This window comes from Alexandromys fortis, unplaced genomic scaffold (genome assembly GCF_014885135.2).
Source record: "Alexandromys fortis isolate MF-2015 unplaced genomic scaffold, M_Fortis_MF-2015_v1.1 scaffold_47, whole genome shotgun sequence".
Classification (NCBI taxonomy): Eukaryota; Metazoa; Chordata; class Mammalia; order Rodentia; family Cricetidae; genus Alexandromys; species Alexandromys fortis.
In genome coordinates this window covers 6,082,138-6,106,580 of record NW_026067957.1, presented here as the reverse complement: position 1 = coordinate 6,106,580, position 24,443 = coordinate 6,082,138, and the positions used below count along the sequence as shown (strand labels likewise).

The following is a 24,443-nucleotide window of genomic DNA, read 5'->3' as shown; positions in this document are numbered from 1 at the left end:
GGCACATTTGAAGTTGTTCTGGGTCACAGTGTTAAGAGCCCCCCCCCCCCCCCGCCCTCATGCCTTAAGCTGGAGACGTTTGCAGGACCCAGGAGCCCCGCCTGCCTCCTGTGCATTCCTAACTGAGCCATATGGAGCTGAACTCTGTGTGCTCTCTGGCTGAGGGAGTTACAACTGTGAGGGATCTGCTGGATCATGACCGCAGCAGCTTGGTAGCCCTTGATGACGTCAGCTAGAAGATCTTGTCAAAGTCCTGGTCTATTTGTGTCGGCATAAATGACAGATCAAGCCGTTATCTTCCCTTGCTTTCACCTTAAGGTACCTGCCAGCCAATTATTCCTGCCGTGTTCACTCGCCAGGTATTTAGTGCTTTGTCACCCTGTGACTAGAGGGCTCTCTATGCTGCTGGATTCATTGACTGAGACTTCCTGATGCTAAGGGACTGCTGCAGTGAGGGCTGACACTCGGTCAGTTCCCAGCACACGTGGCATTGCAGCTGCTAGTGAGTAACTGCCCTGCATGGTCGTGTGTCAGCAATGCAGCTTGTGATTTCTACAGCAGTGAGGTGTAAAGGCTGTTCTAGAGCTCCAGAAGGGTGTTTGTGCAACAATCAGGGCTGCACTGTAAAGGCTGTTCTAGAGTTCCAGAAGGGTGTTCTGTGCGATGGTCAGGGCTGCCACTTGCAGCAGTTTTCTTTAAACCCAGAAGAAGGAGGTGGCGGGGGAGAAGGAAGGAGACAGAAAAAGAGAAGGCAGCAATGCTATATTCCTCTCCTCAGCTGTCTTCCAAATACCTCAAGCCCCCGTCTCGTAGAGTAACAGGTCCATAAATATAGCTCCTGTCTGTTTCCTGGCCTTTAACCCTTCTCTTTCATCTGGCTGACTCCACTTTAAGATGTGTGGCTTTGCAGGTAGCTCGAGTTGTAAAACAGCTGAGCCCTTTCCTACTGATGGCCGGCTAATCGCATTTGTCTTTCCATTCCGCACATTCGTTAAAGTAGAACTCTCCTAGCAGAGGGCTTGAAGGAATGCTGCCTGAATGTTATCTTTCTTAACTGCCCTACCTGGGGCCTTACATTCTAAGTTTGCAACGAAAGGAAGGAGAGTCAGCAGATTTGGAAACTTGAGAAGGAAGCCGGAGTGAGGGCCCTTGGCCTGAAGCCAACCTCACTGGCTCTCCTTTGTAACCATGGTGCTCCTCCTCGAGCTCTGAAGGGCTGATGGTGAACTAAAACAGCAAAGAAGGCAAATTAGACAACTGAGGTGCTAGGGTTACTGTGGGGATCCGCGGCCACACCCTCTGCCGCGGCCCAGCCTACTCCCTCCCTTCTGTAAAGCATCCCAACTGGAGTGCAGCCATCTCTCCCCACACCCTGTTCTTAAGCTCCCGTTGGTCTGTAGCTATGGATAGGACCTTGCTGTCTTGAAAGTCGGTGTTGGATGCCATTTACAGGAAGAAAGAAGCAATGTCCCGTCAAAGGCGTATTATCTGCCGCACTGTGAAGTGTGCAGTAGCCTCGTGATCTTCATAGGGACAGCTCGGAAGCACCGCAGTGTGACTGTGCTCGCCCACTCCCCGGTGTCCTGAGACAAGAGAAATGAACTTACTTCGGTGGAAAGTAAATCCAGGGGGCTTACACCCTCAGGACCCGGAAGTCACTTTCACTTCCAGGTGACTTCCTTGTCTGGCTGCTGCAGTGATATGACCTGTTTCCGTTAGCAGACTATTCATCGTACAGTATGTGGCTGCTGGGCTCCTCCATGGGTCTGCACATGAGAAGTTAGGAATAAAACAAGCAATGCTCCTGGGGCAATGGCCCTTAGTGTCGGATGCCCTCTTCTTTTCCTTCCATTTCCCATTATTAAAACCCCCTAAGCATTCTTCTGTGCAGGGGTGGAGGGTAAGCTTTTGAGGTGATGCTCACCCCTGTGCTGTTGGGGAACATAAGAGAGACATAGAGTTGGTGTTTGGCCGGAGGTGGGGTGACAACATCTGAGAACAGTGATTCCCTAAGCCTAGCTTGGGATTTTACCTCTTGTCCTTTGGGCCAAGATCAAATACAGTGTTAAGTGGGGATTTTTTTCTCTTTCATTTTTCCAGGATCTTTGGAAGCGCCCCAAGTTATTTTCGCCAGATCTAAACCCTTACCCACACATTCTGGAGCCCTTGCCACAGTTATAGGACAGAAAAAATCAAAGTCGATGAAGTCAGGGACAATTTAAGGTAATAGTAAGACTAAGAGCGTATTTTTGTTGTTATCATTTTGTGACTTCATGGCACAGCAAAGGACTCAGTAACTATGAAGAAGAACAATGCAGTGCAGGGTCTGGGGACGTACCTCACTGCTATAACATGCTTAACATGCAGGGTCTGGGGACGTACCTCACTGCTATAACATGCTTAACATGCAGGGTCTGGGGACGTACCTCACTGCTACAACATGTACGAAGCCCTGGGTCAGATCCCCATTGCCAACAACAGCAACAGAAAAGGCAGTCAATTGGGACTTTATACAAACAACTTGTAAGGACTACTTCAAACCTGGGTCAAAGTTAAGCTGTGCACCGCTAGTTTCTATACTGTGCTGGCCCCCCAGAAGGTGGCGCTGTGGCAGTAAGAACCTTCTCTGCTGTTATTAGACACTTTTGTTTAAAAATGCAGGGTCTTTGAGACAAATAGAAACATTAAAACCATAACCAAGGCTCACAGGTAAAGTAGAACGGGGGTATGGAAAGGTGACGCTGCCGAGACTCAGTTGCAGTCGTCTCACAGAGAAGAGGTGTTCATTTTCAGGAGAGGCTTTTAGGCTAGAGGTAGGTAGTTTGTGGACTTTGAGATAATGAGGTGGAAAGGGAACAAAAATATTTTGTAAGGGCTTTGGTGACGTTGATAATTGTGGTTGTTACAAGTTTTAAATGAGCACACACCCGTTAATTGGCAGCAAAACAAGCTCTACCCCATCCCACACCACCTGTGGTAGCCTGTGCAATTAAGGCGCTGCCAGACTTGGTCTTGTGAAGCTGTGTCCTCACTTCCCTAATGCTCCTCAGTGTTGTGTTCCAGCCTTAGCCTTCACAACTCACCAGAAAACTTTCTGAAACCTCAAGACTGCAATTATTCCTTTCTTCTTCGCTCAGTCCCACATACTCAGCATTAATGGCACACCTCCTATGAGCTTAATATTCTCCTTTCCTCTGGGGGAATATTTATAAGCTTCTTTGAGAAGCATTGTTCATTAAAATACCCCAGGAGAGCAAAGGAGAAAGGAAAGTTGTTTACCCACCACAGGGTTCATTTACATTGGATCAGAAAGCTTCAAATATCTTTCTCAACCCATTTAAACTCTCTCCAGAAAGGAATGAGGAGAGAGACAGGAACACCAAATCCATGACTTGGTCATCTACCAAAATGTACCGGAGAAACCAAAAACACCCGGAATTCTCGTGCCACTAAGCCAATGGTACTTTAACCCTGACACCAAACAGCCTGTCCCGTGATGAACAACTTGTAAAAAGTATAGAAAGCTGAGCGAAAAGATCAAGATGTCCTTCATATACTGGCATCCGGAAGGGTGAATGTGACAGCCAGCTCCAAACCAAACTGATGACCTGCCAAGGAGTACTGGCATCTCTGCTTCCAGGACTGTGAGCCTTGGACCGCCACGGTGTATCGTTTTCCTTGAGCCTCTCTTCTGGTTCTCCCTCATCAGTGCTCAGCCATGTAGGCGTTTTGGCAGTGCAGACTTGAAAAAGTTCATCTCTGTACCTGGAATTCTGCACAAAAGCAGTCCTGTTGAACTTGAGCTCACCATCTTTTGGAGACAGCATTGCCAAGGATGCACGGACATGGGCCCAGAGTCAGTCACGGTCTCAGAAATCAGTGAGCAGTGTGGCTACAGAGAAGCATCGCCCAACAGACCCACCAGGCTGTGTCTGCAGAAACTGTTAATTCTGTTCGTATTGCCCATCTGCAGTGTGCTGCCCCCCTTACCTGGTGAGGAGGCAGAACAATCTCCGAGGCCACAGCCCAATCCAGCAGCAGTCTGTGAATGGGTGGCCCACAGAAGTCTCTGCACCCACAGCAGTGATGAGCAGCATTCACAGCTATGACAGTCCCAGAAGCCTTCCTTTTGTAGGGTAAAGGGACAGATGTGCTAGACCAAGAAGATTGAGTATGTTTGCAAAACATGTTATACGATGCTGAGGAAATTCCTGGTGTCCTCTTCAAGGTAACTGTGCTGAGGGTATCGGGAATGAAAGTCCAACTAAGACCCCTTGGTCTAGGCAAGTGTTAAATTCTGACAGAGATGTTGCTGACTTGTCTTAGCTCCTGTCTATTTTACTAATATAATAATATAAATATATATATTGTATTAACTGTATTTCCTGTGTTATTTTCTGTGTGCCCGGTATTCTGATATTTGAGGTCCCCACAGACTAGAAAGTGTCAGCTTCCATCAGGGCTATTCAGTCCTGAATAGATCACCAAGTCGCCCCCGAACAAAGACTTTTCTTTGCAAGCCAACCAGTCCCAGGTACCTATCCCCAACAACTCCCTTTATCAAACCCTCCCACACCAATCCAAAGTGTTCTCCCTGCCCAGTCTTTCCTGAACCAGATCCTAAGCATCTAACGAACACCTCCAGTGTTCCGAAGCCACTGGAAATTATCCACAAGAGAGAAACTAGCCTGTGTCCTTGACAGGTCTTCTCTTTGCCTGGGGCACCTCGCTCCTGTCTGCTCCCGTCTGTCTCCTGACCAGCACTGCTTAGTTTTCTGACTCGTGATTGTAATGTAGACTCTCTAGGAACTGGAAGTGTGATCGGCTTCCTCCTCCCAAGCTTTCCCTCTTCCTCCTGAGGCTACACTGACTTCTCATGCCATGTCTACCACGCACATTCTTAGAATAAACACCAGTAAGGATTTCATTAATGCGCAGCACCAGGAATACAATGAAAGTTATTAATTCGGTTCATATGACCCAGCTCCAAACTGCTGTCCTAGCATTCTGTGATAGGCCTCACCACACAGTGGTACTTTAGCGATGTGTTTTGCTAGCCTGATCTGGCTGCAGCCACACAAAAGGATGCAGCCTGTATGTGGCCGTCTGACCTGGCAGCCAGCCAATGAAACCCTGCGCATCCCTGTCCTGAGGCCTCTCTCATTGCAGTTACTCTTTCTGTGTTGAGAAACAATGCTTAAGTATAGCTAGCTGAGCCACCTGGCTGGCAGTCGGAGGGGAGGCAGCCTGGCTTTCAGATGGGGAAGATGGGAGGGTACTTCTAAGAACCCACCCAAAGCGGGTTGGTCTGCTTGAAAGAAAGCCAAAGAACTCTTTTTCTGAAGTGGATTAAGAAATAAGCTACTGGGAAAGATAACATCTGAAAAGTGATACTGTCTCTTGCAGAGCTGGCCAGATCCCAGGAGAAGAGTGATGCTCTTCCACTGTTAACAATTACTACCTTGTTAAAGAGACAGGGGCGGTCCAGTGGCCTCATTCTCGGGCTGTCTTACCGAAGCACACACTGCTCATGGAAAAAAATCCCTGGCATCCTAGATCCTTAGACATGTACCCATCATTGCATTGTAGCAAAGTCGTGTTGTCCTGGGCAGCCTCTGTTCAAGATCCAGTTCATTCCTGTAGCCCTGAACTGGGCAGCTAACCAGTTTAGGTTGCCTTCCCCTGGGAGTCGCTCCGCAGCTCACTCCCTGTTAGTTGTCCAGCTTCCAGTCACACAGCCAGTGAACCCACACACCTTGCCACCAGTCTTAACGGGACGCTTGTTACAGACACATACCTATGCTTTACCGTCCGTGTGTCCTTAGGACATAATTGCTCCTAAAAGTTCTGCAGAAAGAACATGGCGTGTTAAGCCATGCCTGTCTTTGGGAAAAGCAATCTTTACTCACAACTGTGCTTACCTCATCTGCGGAGTTGGAGCTGGGCTCCGGGGGGGGGGGGGGGGATGTAGGTATTTAACTGCAGGGCTCGGAGAATGATGAAGTAGATTGCACCGTTGACATGACTGGTGTTGATATTTATCCTTTATTCTTTCAAATTAGGTTATAAAGACAAGACTCGGGTTCCCTCCAGTCCTCAGAGTGGAAAGCATCACTAGTTAGACTAAAACACCCATCGCCTAGCCTTCTCTTCTCAGTTTCTGAGCATGGGTATCCCCGTCAGTGGAATAGCTAGCAGGGGCTCTCTGCTCTTAACCTAACCCAGGAAATCCAGGTACCTGATGCCAGGGAGAGGCGGCTCGAATGGGTAAAGTGTTCCTTTAGCTACAACATTAAGACATAACCTATGACCCCAGCACAATATATATGTGAATGGAAATATAAGTAGGAAAACCAACCGGGTTCTCAGATTATGAGAAAAGTCAGCTAGTTGTAAATCACTGTGGTGCTTTGACTGATTAGTCTCTAGTTAGTAAGTAGAAGGTTTGTGCTTTTTTATTTTGGCACTGGAATATTTGAGGGTGTTTTTCCCCTCCCTCTTCCTATTTACATGTAATTTGCCATGGAAATTCAAATAGATGCCAAAGCCGAATGTAGATGTTTTGAAATTTGATAAGTCTTTATTTTTTGTAGAAGAATTCAAAGCTATTGGATAATGAACTATTCATAGTTGTAAGCAAATGTCATAATATGAAATTTTCAAAACTGCTACTCTTAGAAGATTCTCCTCTGGTCTTTTGTACCTGTTCATTCTTCTTTCTGTTGTGCATGTATGCAAATACCCATTCCTTATTCATGCAGAGGATCTGACTTGTCCATGCTAGGCTTTTGGTCATAGAGAAGGGAGACACTACAAGATCAAGGAAGGTAGCTCAGCGGGTAAAACACTTTCTGTGCGAGCGTGAGTACCTGAGTTCTAATCCCTAGAATCCATGGAAAGCTAAGCACAATAATGTATGACCACAATCCTGTTGCTTCTACAGCAAGAGAAGGTGGGAACAGGGACCTCTCCAGAAGCTCAGAGAGCTAGCAAGCCTGGTGTGTGCATCAGCCTACAACAAAGAGAATCTTTCTCAAACAAAATGAAATGCTTGTACTCACACGTATGAAATACACACATCATACACACACAAAGAGAGAAGCCCCCTTTATGAAGGGAAGTTGCTGTATATAAACATGGAAAAAAGGCAGTCTTCTTAGGAGCTAGACTCATGAAAACTGGCCACCCGACCAAACAGTGAAGCAGTATGCTGTTAGCCTGTTCCTATGACCAGATCATATGTTGGCTCCTCAGATATAGACATCTGCTGTTACCGGATCCTTTTCATAAGGAAGGGGTAAGTATGTGCACATGTAGATAGCAGTAAGAAGGGGTAAATATGTGTACATATATATATATTAGTAAGAAGGGGTAAATATGTGCATATATAAATAGTAAGAAGAGATAATAAATGTAGAATAAGTTCTAATAGGTCTTAATAATAATAGCCTAGAGTAAGATGAATGGGAAAATACTGATAAATCAGAGAGACAAAGGAACAAAACCACAGCACCCTAACCACTCAACTTCCCAACCAAAAGGAGAGTGAGCTCCTGTCTCCTCCCACATTATCACTTCCTCTCTCCGCCCAGCCATATCACTTCCTGTCTATCTGTATAGACCTCCAGACCTCTGTGGTTAGCTAGTGGCTAGCTTCACCCTCTGATCTTCAGGCAAGCCTTATTGTACAAACAATATAGCACCATATTTCCCCTTTTTTTAAAAAATTCAAGTTATAACTAATGTAAGAAAAACTATATAAAATAAGTCTCATAACTATATATATATATATCACAACTATATATACAGGCAATGAATACATCAACAATGTCTAGTTCATTAACAATTGACAAATTCAGAAAAAAATATTCCATATTTATCCTACCTTGGTGAATCCAAAAGGTGGTACCTAATTCACTTTCTATTCTAACTTGCATTACCAAAAACTGTCTTTTTATGTCTCTTGACATTGTACACTTTACATTTCTTTAGTGGATTTCCTTTCTGAATCTGGTAACAAGGAAAACTCCATCAGAGACTCAAGGAGGAAATATTACCTGAGTAAGCAGGAAGTGCAAGCAAGCAACTTCCAGAAATGTGAGAAATGACAGAAACAGCTGGCTGCCTGAACAGTCACCCAAGGTTCTTCCACAATGTTGGGGCATCCATCTTTGGCCTACAGGCCTAGCATATCTGACAGACTTTTCTGTGAAGCAGGATATTCTGAAGAGCTGTCCTACATTGTCTTGGCAAAGTTCAGTAGCTCTTTCTTTTGTGTCCTGCTTGTGCAATTTGTACAGCGTAGTGTCAGCAGTTGAGACAGGAGCACTTTCCTATCCAGTGACTAACCTTTGCCACAAAGAAAGTGAACTCCATGTGGAGTTTCCCTGATGCCCATCATCTTCTCTGAAGTAGATTGGTACTGCCTGTAGCAGACATGTCTCATTGCCATTAAAAAATAAATAAATAAATAAAATAAAACAAGAAAAGAACCTATGTTATAAAAAAATTTTTAAATGTTATATTCTGTAGAACTCTGAAGTGTTTGAAGATGACCTATTTATCTAAAATATATCTCTTTTAGACCTTGAAAATATACCTACTATGACTGTAAGCTTGATTGTAATAGGTGACTAATTGGTAACCTTTATTTCCTTATTATCCTAAATATTTGGTAATAATAACTTTCAAGGGCTAGAAATTTGCATTACATTGTTAAATGAGTTGCATAGGTACAGTACCTTGAACAAAATTAGAAATGTATGTATAGTATGTTCTAACAAAAATAACCTTAAATTTGTATCGGTATACAAAAAATCCAATCCAATGTAAAATATTTAAAACTAATAGTCACCTTATTTCTATACCCCCCCTTATTTCTTTTCAGAGTAGATTCAATAATCTACCCTTATAGCCTTTCATCTAAATCCCCCCCCTTTTTTTTTTTCAAAACAAGAACTCTAAGTCTGATCTCCTTTGTTCAGCTTTCTTCCTGATCGTAATAAAGAACAACTTGTAACTAACCGCCCAAAACAATGAAAATATCCATAACTCATTGAATGACCAAAAACCATCCACCCCACCTCTTGGGAATGTGGGTGTCATATTCTTAAATTTATTTCCTGCTCTCTGGGGATGACGGCATCTTTAGTGGATCCTGGGGAAAAAAATTGTGTTAATTGTCAAGTCCTGGGAGAGGTAGCTGTATCATTTGTTGTCCAGTCTCTGTGTAATGGGAAAGCACAAGGACTTACCTCAAGTCCTGGCTAGAGTACTCAGTATGGCTGGATCATCTCAGTAGCCACCTCAAAACTGTCCTGAGCAGTTTGTAATTCAAAGTCTATCTTTAAGTGTTGTTCTTCAGCCTAGTGGTGTTATCATAGTTCTGGAGGAATTGTCTCTGTGGGGCCCCATCCTCCTCATGAAGACTTCCTGAAGTCACTGTTAGGTGTGCTCATGGTTCACTGCAGAAAAGGGATAGAGACTCAAACCCCAAATCATGTACAGGAAGGTAGATGAAGCCTTTTTGTAGAATTAGTTAGTACTCTATATGGCCGTTAATAGCATGATAAAAATTTTAAATATATTTTTAATTTTGTAACTTTTACATAATATTTATACTTCAACAAAAGTTTCAAAGACTCAAAATAGGACCAAAGGATTATGAGATTAGTGGCAATAAAATAGTCCTTTAATTTTTGTTTTTCTTCTGTCGCATATTAGGCATCTCTTCTAGCCTGAGACAGAGATTTGGGATTTTACTTTAACAAAGCATGCTTGGGTTTAGAGAAGGAGAGAGCCACATTCCAACTCCAAAACCAACTTTAATTTTTATTTGGATTGGGGCTATAAAAAGACAATTTTCATTATATGTCTTAGAGAATAGCAGAAACAAACATTGAGAAGATTTATGAAATTTTATTCTGTTGGAGGTGTGATATGCTAATAGGCCAAATTATTTTTCTTGGAACATTTTTTTGGGGATGATTTGTCCTTTTTCTTCCCATGTCTCATTTGTCCAATAGTCTTCATATTCCTTAGCTGGATGCCTTAATTGTCCTGAAAAGACAAAAACAAAACCCTCCCCAGCCCTAATTTTTGGGAGGCAATTTATGCCATAAGTTACCCTTATGGCAAGTTATATCTGATCAAAGGTAAAGCTCTTCTTGGTTTTAAAGTTAGTTTAGATTGAACAGTCATGATGTTTGATTAAATATTATCTCTCCTATTAAAGGAGTGTCTCTTGTTCAAATCTAATCTTTAACAATTTTGATGGTATCCATAGCTTTCCTTCTCCTGTGGAAACAAAAGCAAAACCCCTTCCCCAACATAACACATGTCCTGGTTTCCACTCTGATGTTAAGACATCTTTAGCTGGTTCTGGTGGTGCAGACCAGTAGGATTTGCTGAAGGAGGCAGAGGCAGATGGATCTGGAGTTTGAGGCCAGCCTGGACTACACATTTAGGGCTGGAGAGATGGCTCAGCGGTTAAGAGCATTGCCTGCTCTTCCAAAGGTCCTGAGTTCAATTCCTGGCAACCACATGGTGGCTCACAACCATCTGTAATGAGGTCTGGTGCTCTCTTCTGGCCTGCAGGCATACACACTGACAGAATATTGTATACATAATTAATAAATAAATATTTTTTTTAAAAAAGACATCTTATAATAAGCCAAAAAAAATATTTTCTTTGAGACATATGCTTGAGCATTGTCTGTCTTGCTTTGTACAGGTATACCCATAATGGCCATAACTTAGAACAAACATGGGATTATTGAATTAGCTTTTTCTGAACCCAAAGTACTTGCCCATTGAAACCCTGAGTAGGTATCAATGGTGTGGCGCACATATTTTAATTTTTAAAATTCTACAAAATGGAACACATCCATTTGCTATATTTTATTCCTTTGAGTACTCTTTGGGTTACTTCCTGTAGGCAGTGGAGTTTATTTATATAAAAAACAAGTAGGCTGTTTCCTTATAATTTTCTTGGGTTGTTGCCATGTGATACAAGTCTTTTTTTAAACCTTTGCTATTGACATGATTTTTTATGAAATTCTGAGGCCTCCAGCACATTTCTAATCAATAGTTGATCGTATCTTCATTACTTTGTGCGAGAGGGTCTGGCAGACCAATGTGGGATCGATGTGCGTTATATATAGGGGATGGTTCCTATTCCTGATTATTTCTTGTAAATGAATAAATAATAAGTTCAATTTTGTATCATCTGATATAAATTCAGTGATTTCAGTATGAAAACAACTGTTTCTGCATATCTATGTTGAATCAGTATCTATGTTGAGATCCCATAAAATTCATTAGTATTATGAGAATAGCATATATTTCTTACTTTGGGGCAGAATCATAAGAACTTTGATCCACTTAAATTTTCTGATTTATAAGCTGCTTTTCCTGATTTATTTGTATCACTATAGAATATAGGGGCTCCAGTTATTGGTGTTTCTCATATAATGTGAGGAAGGACCCAGTTAGTGCTCTTTATAAGTTGAATTCTCTTGCTATTGGGATATTTGTGGTTAATCTCTCCCCAAAAAAATTACTGTAAGCTCTTTGCCAGGGTTCACTTTCTGCCCATAATTTGTCAATTTCACCATTATTGAAGGTACTGCAATTTCTGCTGGGTCTATTCCTGCTAATTGACAAAGTCTCAAATTTCCTTTTAGAATGAACTCAGAGATCTTTTCTACATGTTTTTAATTTTTTCCTTGGTTTATGTGGTAAAAAGATCCATTCTAAGATTATCTTCCTTCTGCATTAAACTCCCTGTAGGGACTGCTTGGAAGGTAACATGACAAGAATGCAGTTAAGCTCTGGATCCATATGATCCACATGTGCCTTCTGTAATTTCTCTTCCACCAAAGCCAATTCTCTTTCAGCTTCAGCTGATAATTTCTTGGGACTATTTAAGTCCTTGTCACACGCTAAGGTTTTGAATAAATTACTCAGTTTAGCACACGTTCTATTCCATTAGTGGACCATAGATAGAATGTCTCATAGCAATATTTGAAAGTCATTAAGAGTCTGCAATTGATCTTTTCTAATTTGCACCTCTTGGGGTCTAATTTTCTGTAGACATTTTTATATTTTAAATAATTAATAGACTCACCTCTTTGTATTTTTTCAGGAGCAATTTGTAATCCTTAACAAGGCAATTTTTTTTTTACTTCTTCAAACATTCTTTCTAAAGTATCTCTATGTGAATCAGCTAAAAAGATGTTGTCCATATAATGGTAAACTATATATTAAGGAATTGCTTACATATCATTTCCAGTGGCTGACATTTAAAATATTGGCATAGGGTGAAGCTATTTAGCAATCCCTGTGGGAGAATCTTCCATTGCTATCTCTTAGCAGGCTGAGAATTAAGTAGGCACTGTGAAAGCAAATTTTTCTGTTTTTTTCTTGTAAAGGTATAGTGAAGAAACAATATTTTATATTCATAACTTTTATATCAATAACTATAAAGGGTCATCCTTTAGGCAATAGACAAAGCAAAGGAATTCCAGACTGTTGGGAGCCCATTGGTTGAATCACCTTATTAATGGCTCCTACATTTGTTAGCATTCTCCACTTTCCAGATTTATTTTTAACAACAAATACAGGATAATTCCAAGGACTGGTTGATTCTTCAGTATACTGAGCATCTAATTACTCTTGTACCCACTGTTCTAAAGCCTGCAGTTTCTCTGTTGTTAAAGGTCATTGTACAAGCCATACAGGTTTATCTGTGAACCGTTATAAAGGTAGGGCTGTTGGTGCCTTTAAAATATCAGCAGCTATTGTGTCCTGTTCTTGTATAACCTGGATGGTTGGTGACTGTTTTTAATACCTTCTAATAGTTTTCCCAGAAATATATGTTAATTTATACTTTGTTTCTGAGATTGGGAGGATGTTAATCTGAGTATTCCATTGCTGTAACAAATCATGTCCCTTTAAATTCATTGCTATGTTAGCAACATATGGCTTTAATTTTCCCCTTTGTCCTTCTGGCCCTATACATTCAACCCATCCTGCACTCTATTTTACCTGAGATAAAATTTCAATTCCTAAAAGCTGAACATTTACCTCATGAAGAGGTCAATGTGGATGTCTCAACATTCTGGTGCAATTATTGTTACATCCATATCTATATCTACCAGATGTTCAGTGACAACATCACTTATTCATATTTTAATTTTGGTCTTTGTTCATTTATAGAAGTTTGTAAAAAATATTTGCTTTATGTTTTCTCTTGAGTTTTTTGTGCTGTCTTCTCTAGCTTTTCTATCATCCATAGCAGTATGGTTTCTTATTGAAAGCATTAGGTTCTTTAGCTACTCTGGAAAGGAGTTTCCTCCATGCTTACAGGAAATGACTGAACCAAGTTTGGCATGGGTCCCTGCAGGAGGCCCCTCAAGGAGATTCCCTGATGGCAAAGGGTTGCCTTGAATGTCTCTTGTTGACCTACATTCTTTGATCCGCCTGACTTTGCCACACCTTCTACATAATCCAGAAGGAAGAGGTGTTTTGTTTGAATTATGCTTATAACAAACCATTGTTTCAAGGAACACCCTGTTTACAATCCCTTTTTAGGTGACCATGTTTGCCGTAATTTGTTGTTCAGTGGTCTTAGTCTCTTCTTTTCACCAGGTCTTCCATTGTAATTGAGGACCGGGTTCCAAGACCACTTTATCCAAGTCTCTACAGTCAGTCTCTAGGGATAATTCTAGTACAAGTTGACCATGAGTTTAACATCTGCTTCACTAGAATGCATGCCATATGAGACTATCACTTCCTTAAATCTCCTTAAATCTAACATTTCCACAGGAGGCAATTAACTCTTGCACAACCTTGAGGATATCTGTCATTTGGCAGCTGTTTCTGTAAAGTGGCTGAATAAATTAAAGTTGGTTGTTTGAAAACCTTAGGCTATTTCTCTCTAACCTTATAATGCAATGCTGAAATTGGTTCTCCAATTAAATTCTTCTGTCTGGATTGGAATATCTCTATGATCTGTTCGATTACGTTTTTCTAAAACTTGTATCTTAGCCCTCATATTAATCAACATTTTTAGTGTAAAAACAAAAGTAATAAAACTGATAATGTTTATTATTGACATTGCTTATGTCCCATCTAAATTAGATACCCTCTCATTTTTTGTTCCATTTTCAAACTTTCAAGCATATTATCATACAGAGGCCTAAATCCTCCCATAATAATAATGTTTCCCATGTTCTAATGTGGGAAATAAGCTCTCTCTTTTAAGTAATTCCTCCCTGTATGAATTCCCAGTTGTCTTACAAAATCTGCCGACAATGTCAGTGAACTGTGAGGCGTAGACATTGGAGTGGTGAACCCAGGCGGCGAACAGCCTGGCTGAAGAGAGCTCCAGCTGCTAGCGTGAAGCCATGAGCTGAGAGAGTGGCCGCCTAGGAGAGGGGATGTAGGGAAAGCCCACAACCCACAGTGAAGGGGGGGGTGGAGAGACACGGCTGTCTGAAAAGAAGCATGTGTGGCGTGGGCTGCCTGAAGGCAGAGCAGCCAATTTAGGGCAAGTAAGCACTGTGGCATTTGGAGCCCAGGTGCCCGTGGAGTTTGGGCCTGCGGAGTTTGAGAAGAACCTAGCCTGCTGTGCAGTGACTCCAGAAGGAGCCCTGCATGCAACTACGGCCTGTGCCGGTGACTGCAAAGCCACAGGCAAGCAGCTTTTTCATGAATTTGTGCCTTTAAGTTGGGCACTAATAATGTAGCATGAGTTCTAATAAGTTTTAATAATAGAGGGGGAAATGCTAAGAAATCAGAGAGACAAAGAAGCAAAACCACAGCCACCCTAACTGCTCAATTTCCCGACTGAAAAAGAGAGTGAGCTCCTGTCTCCTTCCACCTTATCACTTCCTCTCTCTGCCCAGCCAAATCACTTTCCTTCTGTCTGTAAAGAACTCCAGACCTCTATGGCTAGCTAGTGGCTAGCTCCACCCCTTATCTTTAGGTAAGCTTTATTTGTACAAACAGGATATCGCCACAGGTAAATATGTACACATATGGATAGCAATAAGAAGGTAAATATGTGCACATATAGTTAGTAATAAGAAGGATGAGCAAGGTTGAGGAGAGTCTAAGTTCTAAGAACAACTATCTGAAAATTCCATATTATAATATCTGATTAAAAGCTATCAATGGAGGCCAGGTGGTGGTGGCGCACGCCTTTAATCCCAGTTCTCAGGAGGCAGAGGCAGGTGGATCTCTGTGAGTTTAAGACCATCCTGGTCTATAAGAGCTAGTTCCAGGACAGGCTCCAAAGCTACAGAGAAACCCTGTCTTGGAAAACAAACAAACAAAACTACCAATGTTATTACCCAGTACAGTTTGCAGGATGACAGCACTGGGGGATTCATGACTCCACCTGGCATTGTCCATGTTCTTGTATCCATTCTTCAGAAGACACAATCAGAGCTCTTCCAATTCATTCATCAGCAGAAGCCCACTGGCGGCCTGCCTTCCAGTCATATGCCAACCTGGTGTTAGTTAGTGTAGCGGAAGTATAGAAGTCAAAGTTGCCACATCGTCCATTGCTGGCAGCTTCTTTGAGGTGAGTTTCTGACTCAGCAGGTTCTACATAAACCTCACCTTCAGCAGAAAGTCTCAAAATACAATGTAAAACATCCATCAAAAAAAAAGCATGAAATATGAAGGGAAACTCATCCAAGAAATGAGAAAATTCAAAAATTCTTGAATCAGAGGTCAAACTATAGTTAATGTAAAACTTGCTCCTGAGTGTTGGAAACATGATATAAATTGGAGTTTTCGTTACCTGAAAGGGGAGTGGTCAGTAGTAGAGGACTTGCCTATCATGCATGAGGCTCTGGGTTTGACTTCGCAGCAGGCAGAGGTATAAAAAGTAAAAATAGAAAACCTTTGGGGAGGATCAAACGTTTTCCTATTTTTTCCTATTCTTATTCCAAAGTAACTATTTAGCATGCTTTATGTAGAGTTCACTGAATGAAGTAATAGTACTCCCAGCCAGCTAGCCCAGAAATGTGTTTCGTTTGGCAGCTTCCTGACATGATGTACGTGCAGGGAAAATTTTATGGTGCATGTCAGTAAAGATGGCCCCAGGACAGGACAAAGCCAGGAATGGTCTTTGCGATCACCTGATCCAGGGTAGGATAATGGCTTCCTAGAGGGCTATAGGGATTGCGTGTGTCTTAGACCATCCTAAGGAGGACTTCTCTTTGGGCTCAGATACCCGGTCTCTCCCCTGCTGTACCCTCGTGGTTGGGAAGCAGGTGACACAGTGCTCTGCCCACATAATATAGCTTGTGTGTGCTCTGGTCCTGTGTTCACATAGTTTCTGCTATTTTGATGCCATGTCCTCCTTTTGCCCTGTCTCTCTCTCCCTCCATCTCTCCCCGTGTCTGGCTTGTGCAGCTTCCCTTCTGCCCAGCCCTGCCCCGTTTGACTCAGCTCTGGCAGAGCTCTGATGGCCATTCTCACACTCGGACTTCATGGATTAATTTGAATGCTTTCCCAGCCTCCAGGAGGAGGAAACTGGGTCCAGTCCGAAGCCCCAGCACAGTGTCTAGAACACAGCGGGCGTTTGAGAAATCCTGCTGAGGACATGAATGAGTGCACGTCACAGTCCTTCCTTTGTTTACCCTGCAATATCTGTATGCTTGTGTCTGTCTGCAAACCCTCCCCAGCCCCAGGGGACCCAGTTAAACTCCTCCTCCTCCAATAAGCCGTACTATCAATTTGCATTGATCTGGTCTGTTTCAGTCCCTCCAGACTCAGCAGTTTACATCAAGTTTAACAGTTCTTTATATTTTGTCATCTCTTGTCACTGCTTGGTTCTCGGGTGGATTGTCTCTTCGAGAAGACCGTAACCGAAGGTAGAATTAGACTCCATATGTTTTTTGAATCCCTGTCAATACCCATAGTGCTTCAATGCCTTGAAATATGAGATTTAAAATAAATAATACATACTTATGTATATAAATTTGCTTGTGGAAAATAATTCTGCCTTTCTGGCTTGAAGTAAAATGAAAAATCTCAGAAGATAAAATCTAGTGGAAAATTCATAAACAATTTTAATAAATTTTATTATTAAACTCCAAAATTAGATGTCCCACTGCCTGTAGCACTATAAAACTATTTCCTATAAAATAACCACGGATCTGTGCTATAGCTAATGACCTCTGACCTGTGTTCCAGACACCACCATGAACCTGCTTCTTTCAGCACTACCTCCTCCTGAGAGCTTCCCACTGCAGGCCACATACACCAGGGACCTCGCTGGAGGAGGCAGAGTCACAGTGCAGCTCAGTGTGTTTGAGACACGGTATCTTTCACCTTTTTCTTCTCTCTTGCACCCTTTAGAGCCTTTTCAAGTTTTATCACGGAGATGAGATTTTCTTTTGAACACTGAAGTGTGTGTGTGTGTGTGTGTGTGTGTGTGTGTGTGTGTGTGTGTGTGTTGAGCTTTCCATGAGTTCCCCGGGTGTCTCTCACACTGTATACTGCATACGCTGGAGGCTCTGCTCTCAGAGCTGTGACTACCACTGAGCGTTGTGTGAAATATATTAGCAAGGTCTCAACCTTCCTAATGCTGTGACCCTGTTAATATAGTTCCTCATGTTATAAACAAATTATAAAATTTGTTTTCATTGCTACTTCATAACTGTAATTTTGCTGCTGTTATGAATCATAATGTAAATATTTTTGGAGCCAGGTTTAGCAAAGGGGTCGCCACCCATAGGTTGAGAACCACTGTTCTAGAGCAGTGCGCTATGTTTGCAGTGGTCTCAAAACAGAACCAAAGCTCCCTTGGCCTTTCTTTACCTTTTCCACGTTTACTTAAATTCCATCCTTTGTGACACTGTTTCATCACTAGCAATAACCATGTCTAAGTTCTTAAAGAATTCAGAATGTGCCAAGTGGTGGTGGCGTATGCTTTTAATTCTGGCACTCAGGAGGCAGAAGCAGGAGAATCTCTGTGAGTTCGAGGCCAGCCTGGTCTACAGAGTTAGTTCCAGGACATCTAGGGCTACACAGAGAAACCCTGTCTCCAAAAAACAAATAAACAAAATAATTCATAATCCAAAGAATGTTTCTCCAAAGGAGAGAATACAAATGGCCAGTATCCTAGGTGAAAAACCTTCCTGTCACTGATCACAGGTGTAGCATGGTGACCACCAAGGGCTAGAGAAAGGGAAACTGAAGAGTTAGTGATTACTGGATACAGGTTATAGGTTCACAAAAGAAAGTTGTGATGCTTACATAAAGGTGTACACGGCTTCATGAGGCTGAAGTATGATTTGGATTGCCAACATAGTAAGTTGTATTTCGTGTACTCTGTTAAAATTTCCAACGTGAGTACAGACTGTGTGTAATGTTCCTAGTGCTGTAGAAATGGGCATGGTTACGGTCTCACTTCTGTCTCTGAGAAAAACGTGAGGGCAGGGAGAGTTAGGTAGCTTGCCCAAGTCATGCAGACAGTGGTGGGGCTAAAATTCAGACATGGGCAGCTCTAATCCAGACCCTGCCCTCTGAGTGCTGGGCCCCTAAAGTGGTGTTTTATCGGCTTCCTTTCATAGTGAAGCTGCTGGTCAGTGTGTTCTGGGTCTCCCTGCAGAATCTGACTTTCATCACAGAAGGCTCACTCCAGGATTCCTGGCAGTGTGCGGATGTAATCTAACTGAAAAAAAAAAAAAAATAGGTGTGTGAGTATTTGCCACAGGAATCAGAAGATGCAGGAGGTGGTGGTGCAATCCTTTAACCTCACAACTTGGGAGGCAGAGGCAGGTGGATCTAAGTTTAAGGCCAGCCTGGTCTGCAGAGTGAGTTCCAGTACAGCCAGGGCTACACAGAGATGCCCTGCCTCAAAAAACGGGGGAGGGGGGGAGGGGGGTGGATAGGGAGAGAGTCATTGGATACCTTGGGACTGGAGTTACAGATGGTTGTGAGCCGCTGTGTAGATGCTAGAAACTGAACTCCAGCCCTCTGCATGAGCATCCAGTGCTCCTAACTGCTGGGTCATCTCTAATCCAAACGTTTAACCTTCCCTCGTTTGGACGGAACCTGACTTTAGAAGTCTTGGAAGAAAAGGCTTTCCACATCCATGATCCTGAGCGTTTTGGCTGTGCCCCCACACCCTAAGTGCCTATGAAGGAACAGCAGTTCTGATGGGCAGAGAGAACCCACCAGGGTGTTAGCCGAAGCCAGGAGCCTGACCCTCTGCTGTGGAGGGGGGGGACAGAGGACAGGAAAGGCATAGTCACTAGGTCATCATTGTAGAGTATTACTGGGGTGAACAGCTCAGGCAGTCTAAGACGGGATTATTTTTTTTTCTCTGGGGTTCAGGAGTCAGAGACAGAAGTCCAGAGTCACTGGCTCTTCCTAGCCATCACGGGAAGCAGCTAGCCCTAAGGTGATGTCTCTCAGAGTTCTGGTAAGAGATGCTACCTACCACTGTCACCGACACTGCCTGTGCTCCTGGGAAGAAGAAGGCTAGGGCAGAAGACAGATGCCAGCTCAGCCTGCCTGCCTGGAGGAAGCTTCCTCGGCAGTGCCTGGCATTATTACCCACATTGTCCTGGCAGCAGAGACCAGAGAACAGTCATTTAGCTGGGCCCGCCACCTCCTTCAGCTAAGCCAGATATTTCCCTGAGAAAGTACAAGGGAATGGATGCTGACACACACCTGACACACCTCCCAAGTCCCCCCCCCACACACACACCAGCTTGTGACTGACACAAAGACAGACACATTTCTTGGCCCTTCTTTGCCACTATCCTGGCCAACACATGGAATTAGGGTCCCTGTTTCCTGAAGGTTTCAGAAATATTTGGGAGTCTCCGTCTTCCTGGCAGAGTGAGGAGGGAAAATGAGCCATAAAGGGTGAAACCCAACTGTCGGCGTTCTAGTTGGAATCATACCGTTTTCTTGGTGTATTATAACCAGTTCCATAGCTGTGTGCAGGTGGCTCTAGTGCCCTGCTGCGGACGAGTGGTGGTTCCATTGGAGTACACAGACTGTTCTGTGCCCTGCAGCGGAGGGGTGGTTGTGCTCTGCAGCGGAGGTGGGGGGCGGTGCCCTCACAGTACTCAGACCTACATTATGAGCTTCATTTTGCCACCTTAGCAATAATTCTGTCCACAAGTGTCCTTGGGTCTGCTCACAGTGTGGCTGCTATAAGAACTGAAAGAGGGGGGCTGGAGAGATAGCGGTTAAGAGCATTGCGTGCTCTTACAGAGGACCCGAGTTCGATTCCCAGCAACCACATGGTGGCTCACAACCATCTGTAATGAGGTCTGGTGTCCTCTTCTAGCCTGCAGACATATATGTAAACAGAATATTGTATCCATAATAAATAAATATTAAAAAAAAAAAGAACTGAAAGAGGTACAGACCAGAAAAGGGGAGAAGAGTCAGTTCATAAGAGCATTTCCTGCACAAACACGAGGATCTGAGTTCAAATTCAGCACGGGTGAGGGAAGCAGCCAGAAACAGAAGGCTCACTGGGCCTTGCTGCACACTGCTGTAGCTGCAGGTTCCGTGAGAGACCCTGTCTCAAGGGAACAAGGTGGTGAGCGATAGAACAGTACACCTTCTGTCGTCCTCTGGTCTCTGTGCACACATGGGCCACACAAACATGCATGCATGTGTACATATACCACACCAAAGCACACACAAAGAAAGGTACTGAGCAGGGGAAATAAATGCCAAGTATATGTTTGGCAAAAGACTCTATCCAGAATATATTCAGAAGTCTTACTCAACAATAAAAGGACAGGCAGTTTAGAAATAAAGGATCTCAAAGACATCCCCTTAAAGAACGTGCACAAATGGCCCATAACAGCCTAGAAAAGATGTGTCATTAGGACGACGCAGATCAAAACGACCAGTCTGGGCGAAGACGGAGAGGAACTGGAATCTTTACACACTGCCGACGAGTCTGTAACGTGCTGCTGCTGTTTGGGAAAGAGTTGGCGGTCCCTCGGGGTTACATACGCCGTTACCAATTAACCCAGCCACCCATAAGTGATGGTATATTTGAGTGCAAGGGTGTGTGGTAGCATAATCCTAGGAGCCAACCTGATGTCTGCCACATAATAACAATACAGTGCACACACAGCTGTGAAAGAAGGGTGAGCCGCCGATGCACGCCACTACCCGGGCATGCCTTGAAAACATGGAGTAAAGCCAGTCACAGAGCACCATGTATCACAACCCTGATGACGTGAAATGCACAGGCTGGGTGTGGTGGCACATGCCTGTCCTCCCAGCACTCGAGGGCTAAAGCAAAAGGATCCTGAATTTGAGACGGGCCGTGGCTACGTGGACCCTGACTCAGGCAAACAAACAAAATGTACAGAAGAGATGATCTCATAGACTTAAAGTACATCGGTGGTTTCCTAGGCTGGGGGGGAGGGAGGAGGGTGAATTTCTGGAATAAGGAAAGCTTTCTAAAATTGGGTTTTCGTGTGGTAGTTACACCACAGTGTAATAGTAACTTGTGAATTGTGTACTCAGTGGGTGGATTCTATTCAGATGTGAAATACAGCCAGAGCTACCAGCATGCACCTGTGACTCCAGCAGGGAAACGAACTCAAAGTCACCCTCCTCTATGTAGTCCGAGTTCCAGGTACTCTTGAGCAACCTGAGGGGCGCCCTGTCTCCAAAATGCAAGCAAAAAAGACGTAGTATCTATCCCCAAATTTAATATTTTAAAGATCAAGAATAGAGCAAGCTGGTGTAGTGCGCCTATCATCTCAGCAGCTGGGAGTGTGAGGCAGGAAGATCACCATGAGTTTGAGTCCAGCCTAGGCTACGTACACAGTAAGTTCCAGGCCAGCCTGACCTACAGGGCGATACCCTTCTTTAGAAACAGAACAGAAGGCCTTCAATGTCGGCAATTAAGTTTTTACTCTCCCCGCCCCCCACTGTGTAACAAGGCCCCCACTCTGTAACAAGGCTTATTTAGGCCTGGAGCTGTGGCTCAGAGGTTAAGAGCACGCACTGCCCTTCCAGAGCATCTGATGCCTCCGCCAACCTGGGCACCAGCACACAGGTGCACACACTTTTACATAATTGAAAGCAAGAAAATGTATATTTTAAAAAAAACAATTTCTGATAGACTTTTAAAGATTTGTTTGAAGATGCTTATTTAGTGTGCCCTGCTCATGAAACATAACATCGGCTTATCCAACAGTGTTTGTCTGTTTTGCTTTAGGGGTGCTATCAGATCTTGAGAGGAAAGGCGTGGGGCCCCCTGTTACCCACAGTGTTTTACACTGCCAAACAGCTTCTGCGTTTGGCACGTGGCAGCTGTCACTGGGCCTGGCCTCACTTGTGTGTCCCTGTTTGGAAAGGTGTCAGGCTCCAGGGGACCTCTATGGCTTTAGTCCACCGAGAGCTCAGGGGACCTTAACTATAGTTTCAGGGCCTTAAGCTTCACCACATGCTCCAAATCCAGGAGGGAGCAGCTGAGAATGGGGCTGGCTGGCCCTGCTTGCTTCCCTGCCCTCGGTAATCCCTCCAGTGCTGCTCCCAGCCACCCCTCCTCCAACACAGCCCTGCTGCTGACCATAAAGACAATGGGCCTCAACAAGTGGCTTGGTCTTTGAAAGGTGACTCCTGGAGATACCTTAAGTGACCCTGGGCTGGCCAGGCCGCTCCTGGTACTTCCTTCCGTGGAGCACCAGACATTTTCCTGGCTAACCCTCTGCAATCATGCCTGATCCGAAAAAGCGGGGCCTGCTGCTGACTCCCCCAGGGATCCAGGCCTTACTGTTCCTGTCATTAGGGAGCCGTGCACCTTCCATGTTAACCAAAGGAGCAGCAGGCTCCAGTCAACCTGGTTCATAGGAACGAGCCTCTGAGCCTCCGTTCTGACACCTGAGTTCTGAGGCACAAGCAGCTGTGATAAATGGAGAAGCTGTATACACTGTGTACGTGTGTGCACATGTATGTTTCTGTGTTAGAACCTAGCCAAGACAGGTACCGTTTTCCTTAATTCAGTCTCTTTCACAAACCTGGCTTCGTAGAAAGATAAACAAAATCCCCCACCCATTCATTAGTAGCCTGGCGTTTACTGTGGTAGGCCTGTCACGGAGGGCACTTGAAATTAAACTAATTCTCCTTTCTCCCTAGCCCCAGATTGATGAGTTATCGGGGATTCCAAATCACATTTACAAGCAACTGCTTCCTCATGGCCCAGGGCAGGAAAGCAGCTGGGTGAAGGAGGTCTGAAACCTGCCACAAGTCCCCGCCTCTGAGGGTGTCAGGTGGGAGAAAGGGCAGGCCGCCTCCTTTTCTGACCAGCCCCAGCTCTCCCCTTAGCTGTGTAGGAAGGGGCCTGTGCCCTGGTCATGGGCGTTCGGGAAGCCTGGTGTGATCAAGAGTGGGTTAGCCCAGCTCTTCTCATTTCCCTTCCAGAAAGAGCACGGGCAGGAATGAGCTCCAAAGTATTCAGTTTCACATCTGCTCCAGGAATTAACCTCGCATAAATCCACTTTTCTTTTAAGCATCCCAGAGCTCCCCCCACGCTCCCCGTTGACTTCCCCCACCTAGGAGCAGCTGAAGGGCTCCCAGAGAGATCATCCATTGATCTTTGTCCTTGCTACTGAAAGAGAGAATCTCAGAGTCTTAGAAGAGAGTGGAGTTGGACTCTCCATGGAGGGTTTAGAACAGAATGTGAGGTACGTACCAGCAGTGTGGTGTGCCAAAAAGAAGGCCCGATTTAGAAGGGGGAAGCAGCTTCTCACCTCAGCTTGTGGTTTGCGTGAGCTTGGGCTGGTCACCCACCCTCTCTCAGCTAGTAAAATCAAGGCCATGTTTCCCAAAGTATTCAAAATATACAGGCTGCCGCCTCCAACTGGTCTGAGGAATGCTGCCTTCCACTGCCAGAGGCTCTAGGAAGGTCTCTGAAGAGCCTGCCCTCCACAAGGCTTTAAAGCAGGGGGTCTCAAATTTATATGCCTTGGGGCCATTTGTTCTCCAATGCCGAATAATAGCTTGACATTTTGAGAATCGAGGTTGCACTCCAAAATGCTGCAAAGCTATAACCCATCACGGGACGTGTTTGCTGTATTCAGTTTAAAGTCACTTTCTGATTTCCCTGTTTCATTCAAGGGAAAAAGGAAAAAGAAATTTCTGACATGACAAGGTGACTTCTGGTGTTAAAATTCAACAGTCATCGATAGACTTACGAAAAAGCGCCACATCTTTAATCCAGGTACTCAGGAAGCAGAAGCAGACAGATCTCAGAGTTTGAGGTCAGCCTGATCTACACAGTGAGTTACAAGCCAGCCAGAGATACAACGTTGAGACTTTAGACGAAACGTTCTGGGGTCTGGAACGTCCACTTTCCCCTCCGCCTTTCATTTCATTGTTTATTTTATTGTTCTCATGTGGTTTGGGGGTGCATGGCCCTGTTAATTCTG

At 44.0% G+C, this 24,443-nt stretch overlaps 1 protein-coding gene across 18 annotated transcripts in view; it reads left to right on the top strand.

The window, feature by feature from the left end:
• Ttll5 (tubulin tyrosine ligase like 5) overlaps window positions 1-24,443 on the top strand; it is a 246,248-nt gene that overhangs the window by 206,877 nt on the left and 14,928 nt on the right. For 2 of the 18 annotated variants that reach the window (XM_050152434.1, XM_050152432.1), the window contains exons 33-34: window positions 2,101-2,223; window positions 3,353-4,372. The exons of 14 other annotated variants lie outside the window; for them this stretch is intronic. In XM_050152434.1, the coding sequence (XP_050008391.1) occupies window positions 2,101-2,222 (122 nt within the window). In that variant the 3' untranslated portion in view covers window position 2,223; window positions 3,353-4,372. Of the gene's footprint in view, window positions 1-2,100; window positions 2,224-3,352; window positions 4,373-24,443 lie in introns of those variants that run through there. 2 more of the 18 variants (XM_050152433.1, XM_050152437.1) reach the window with 2 other exon arrangements.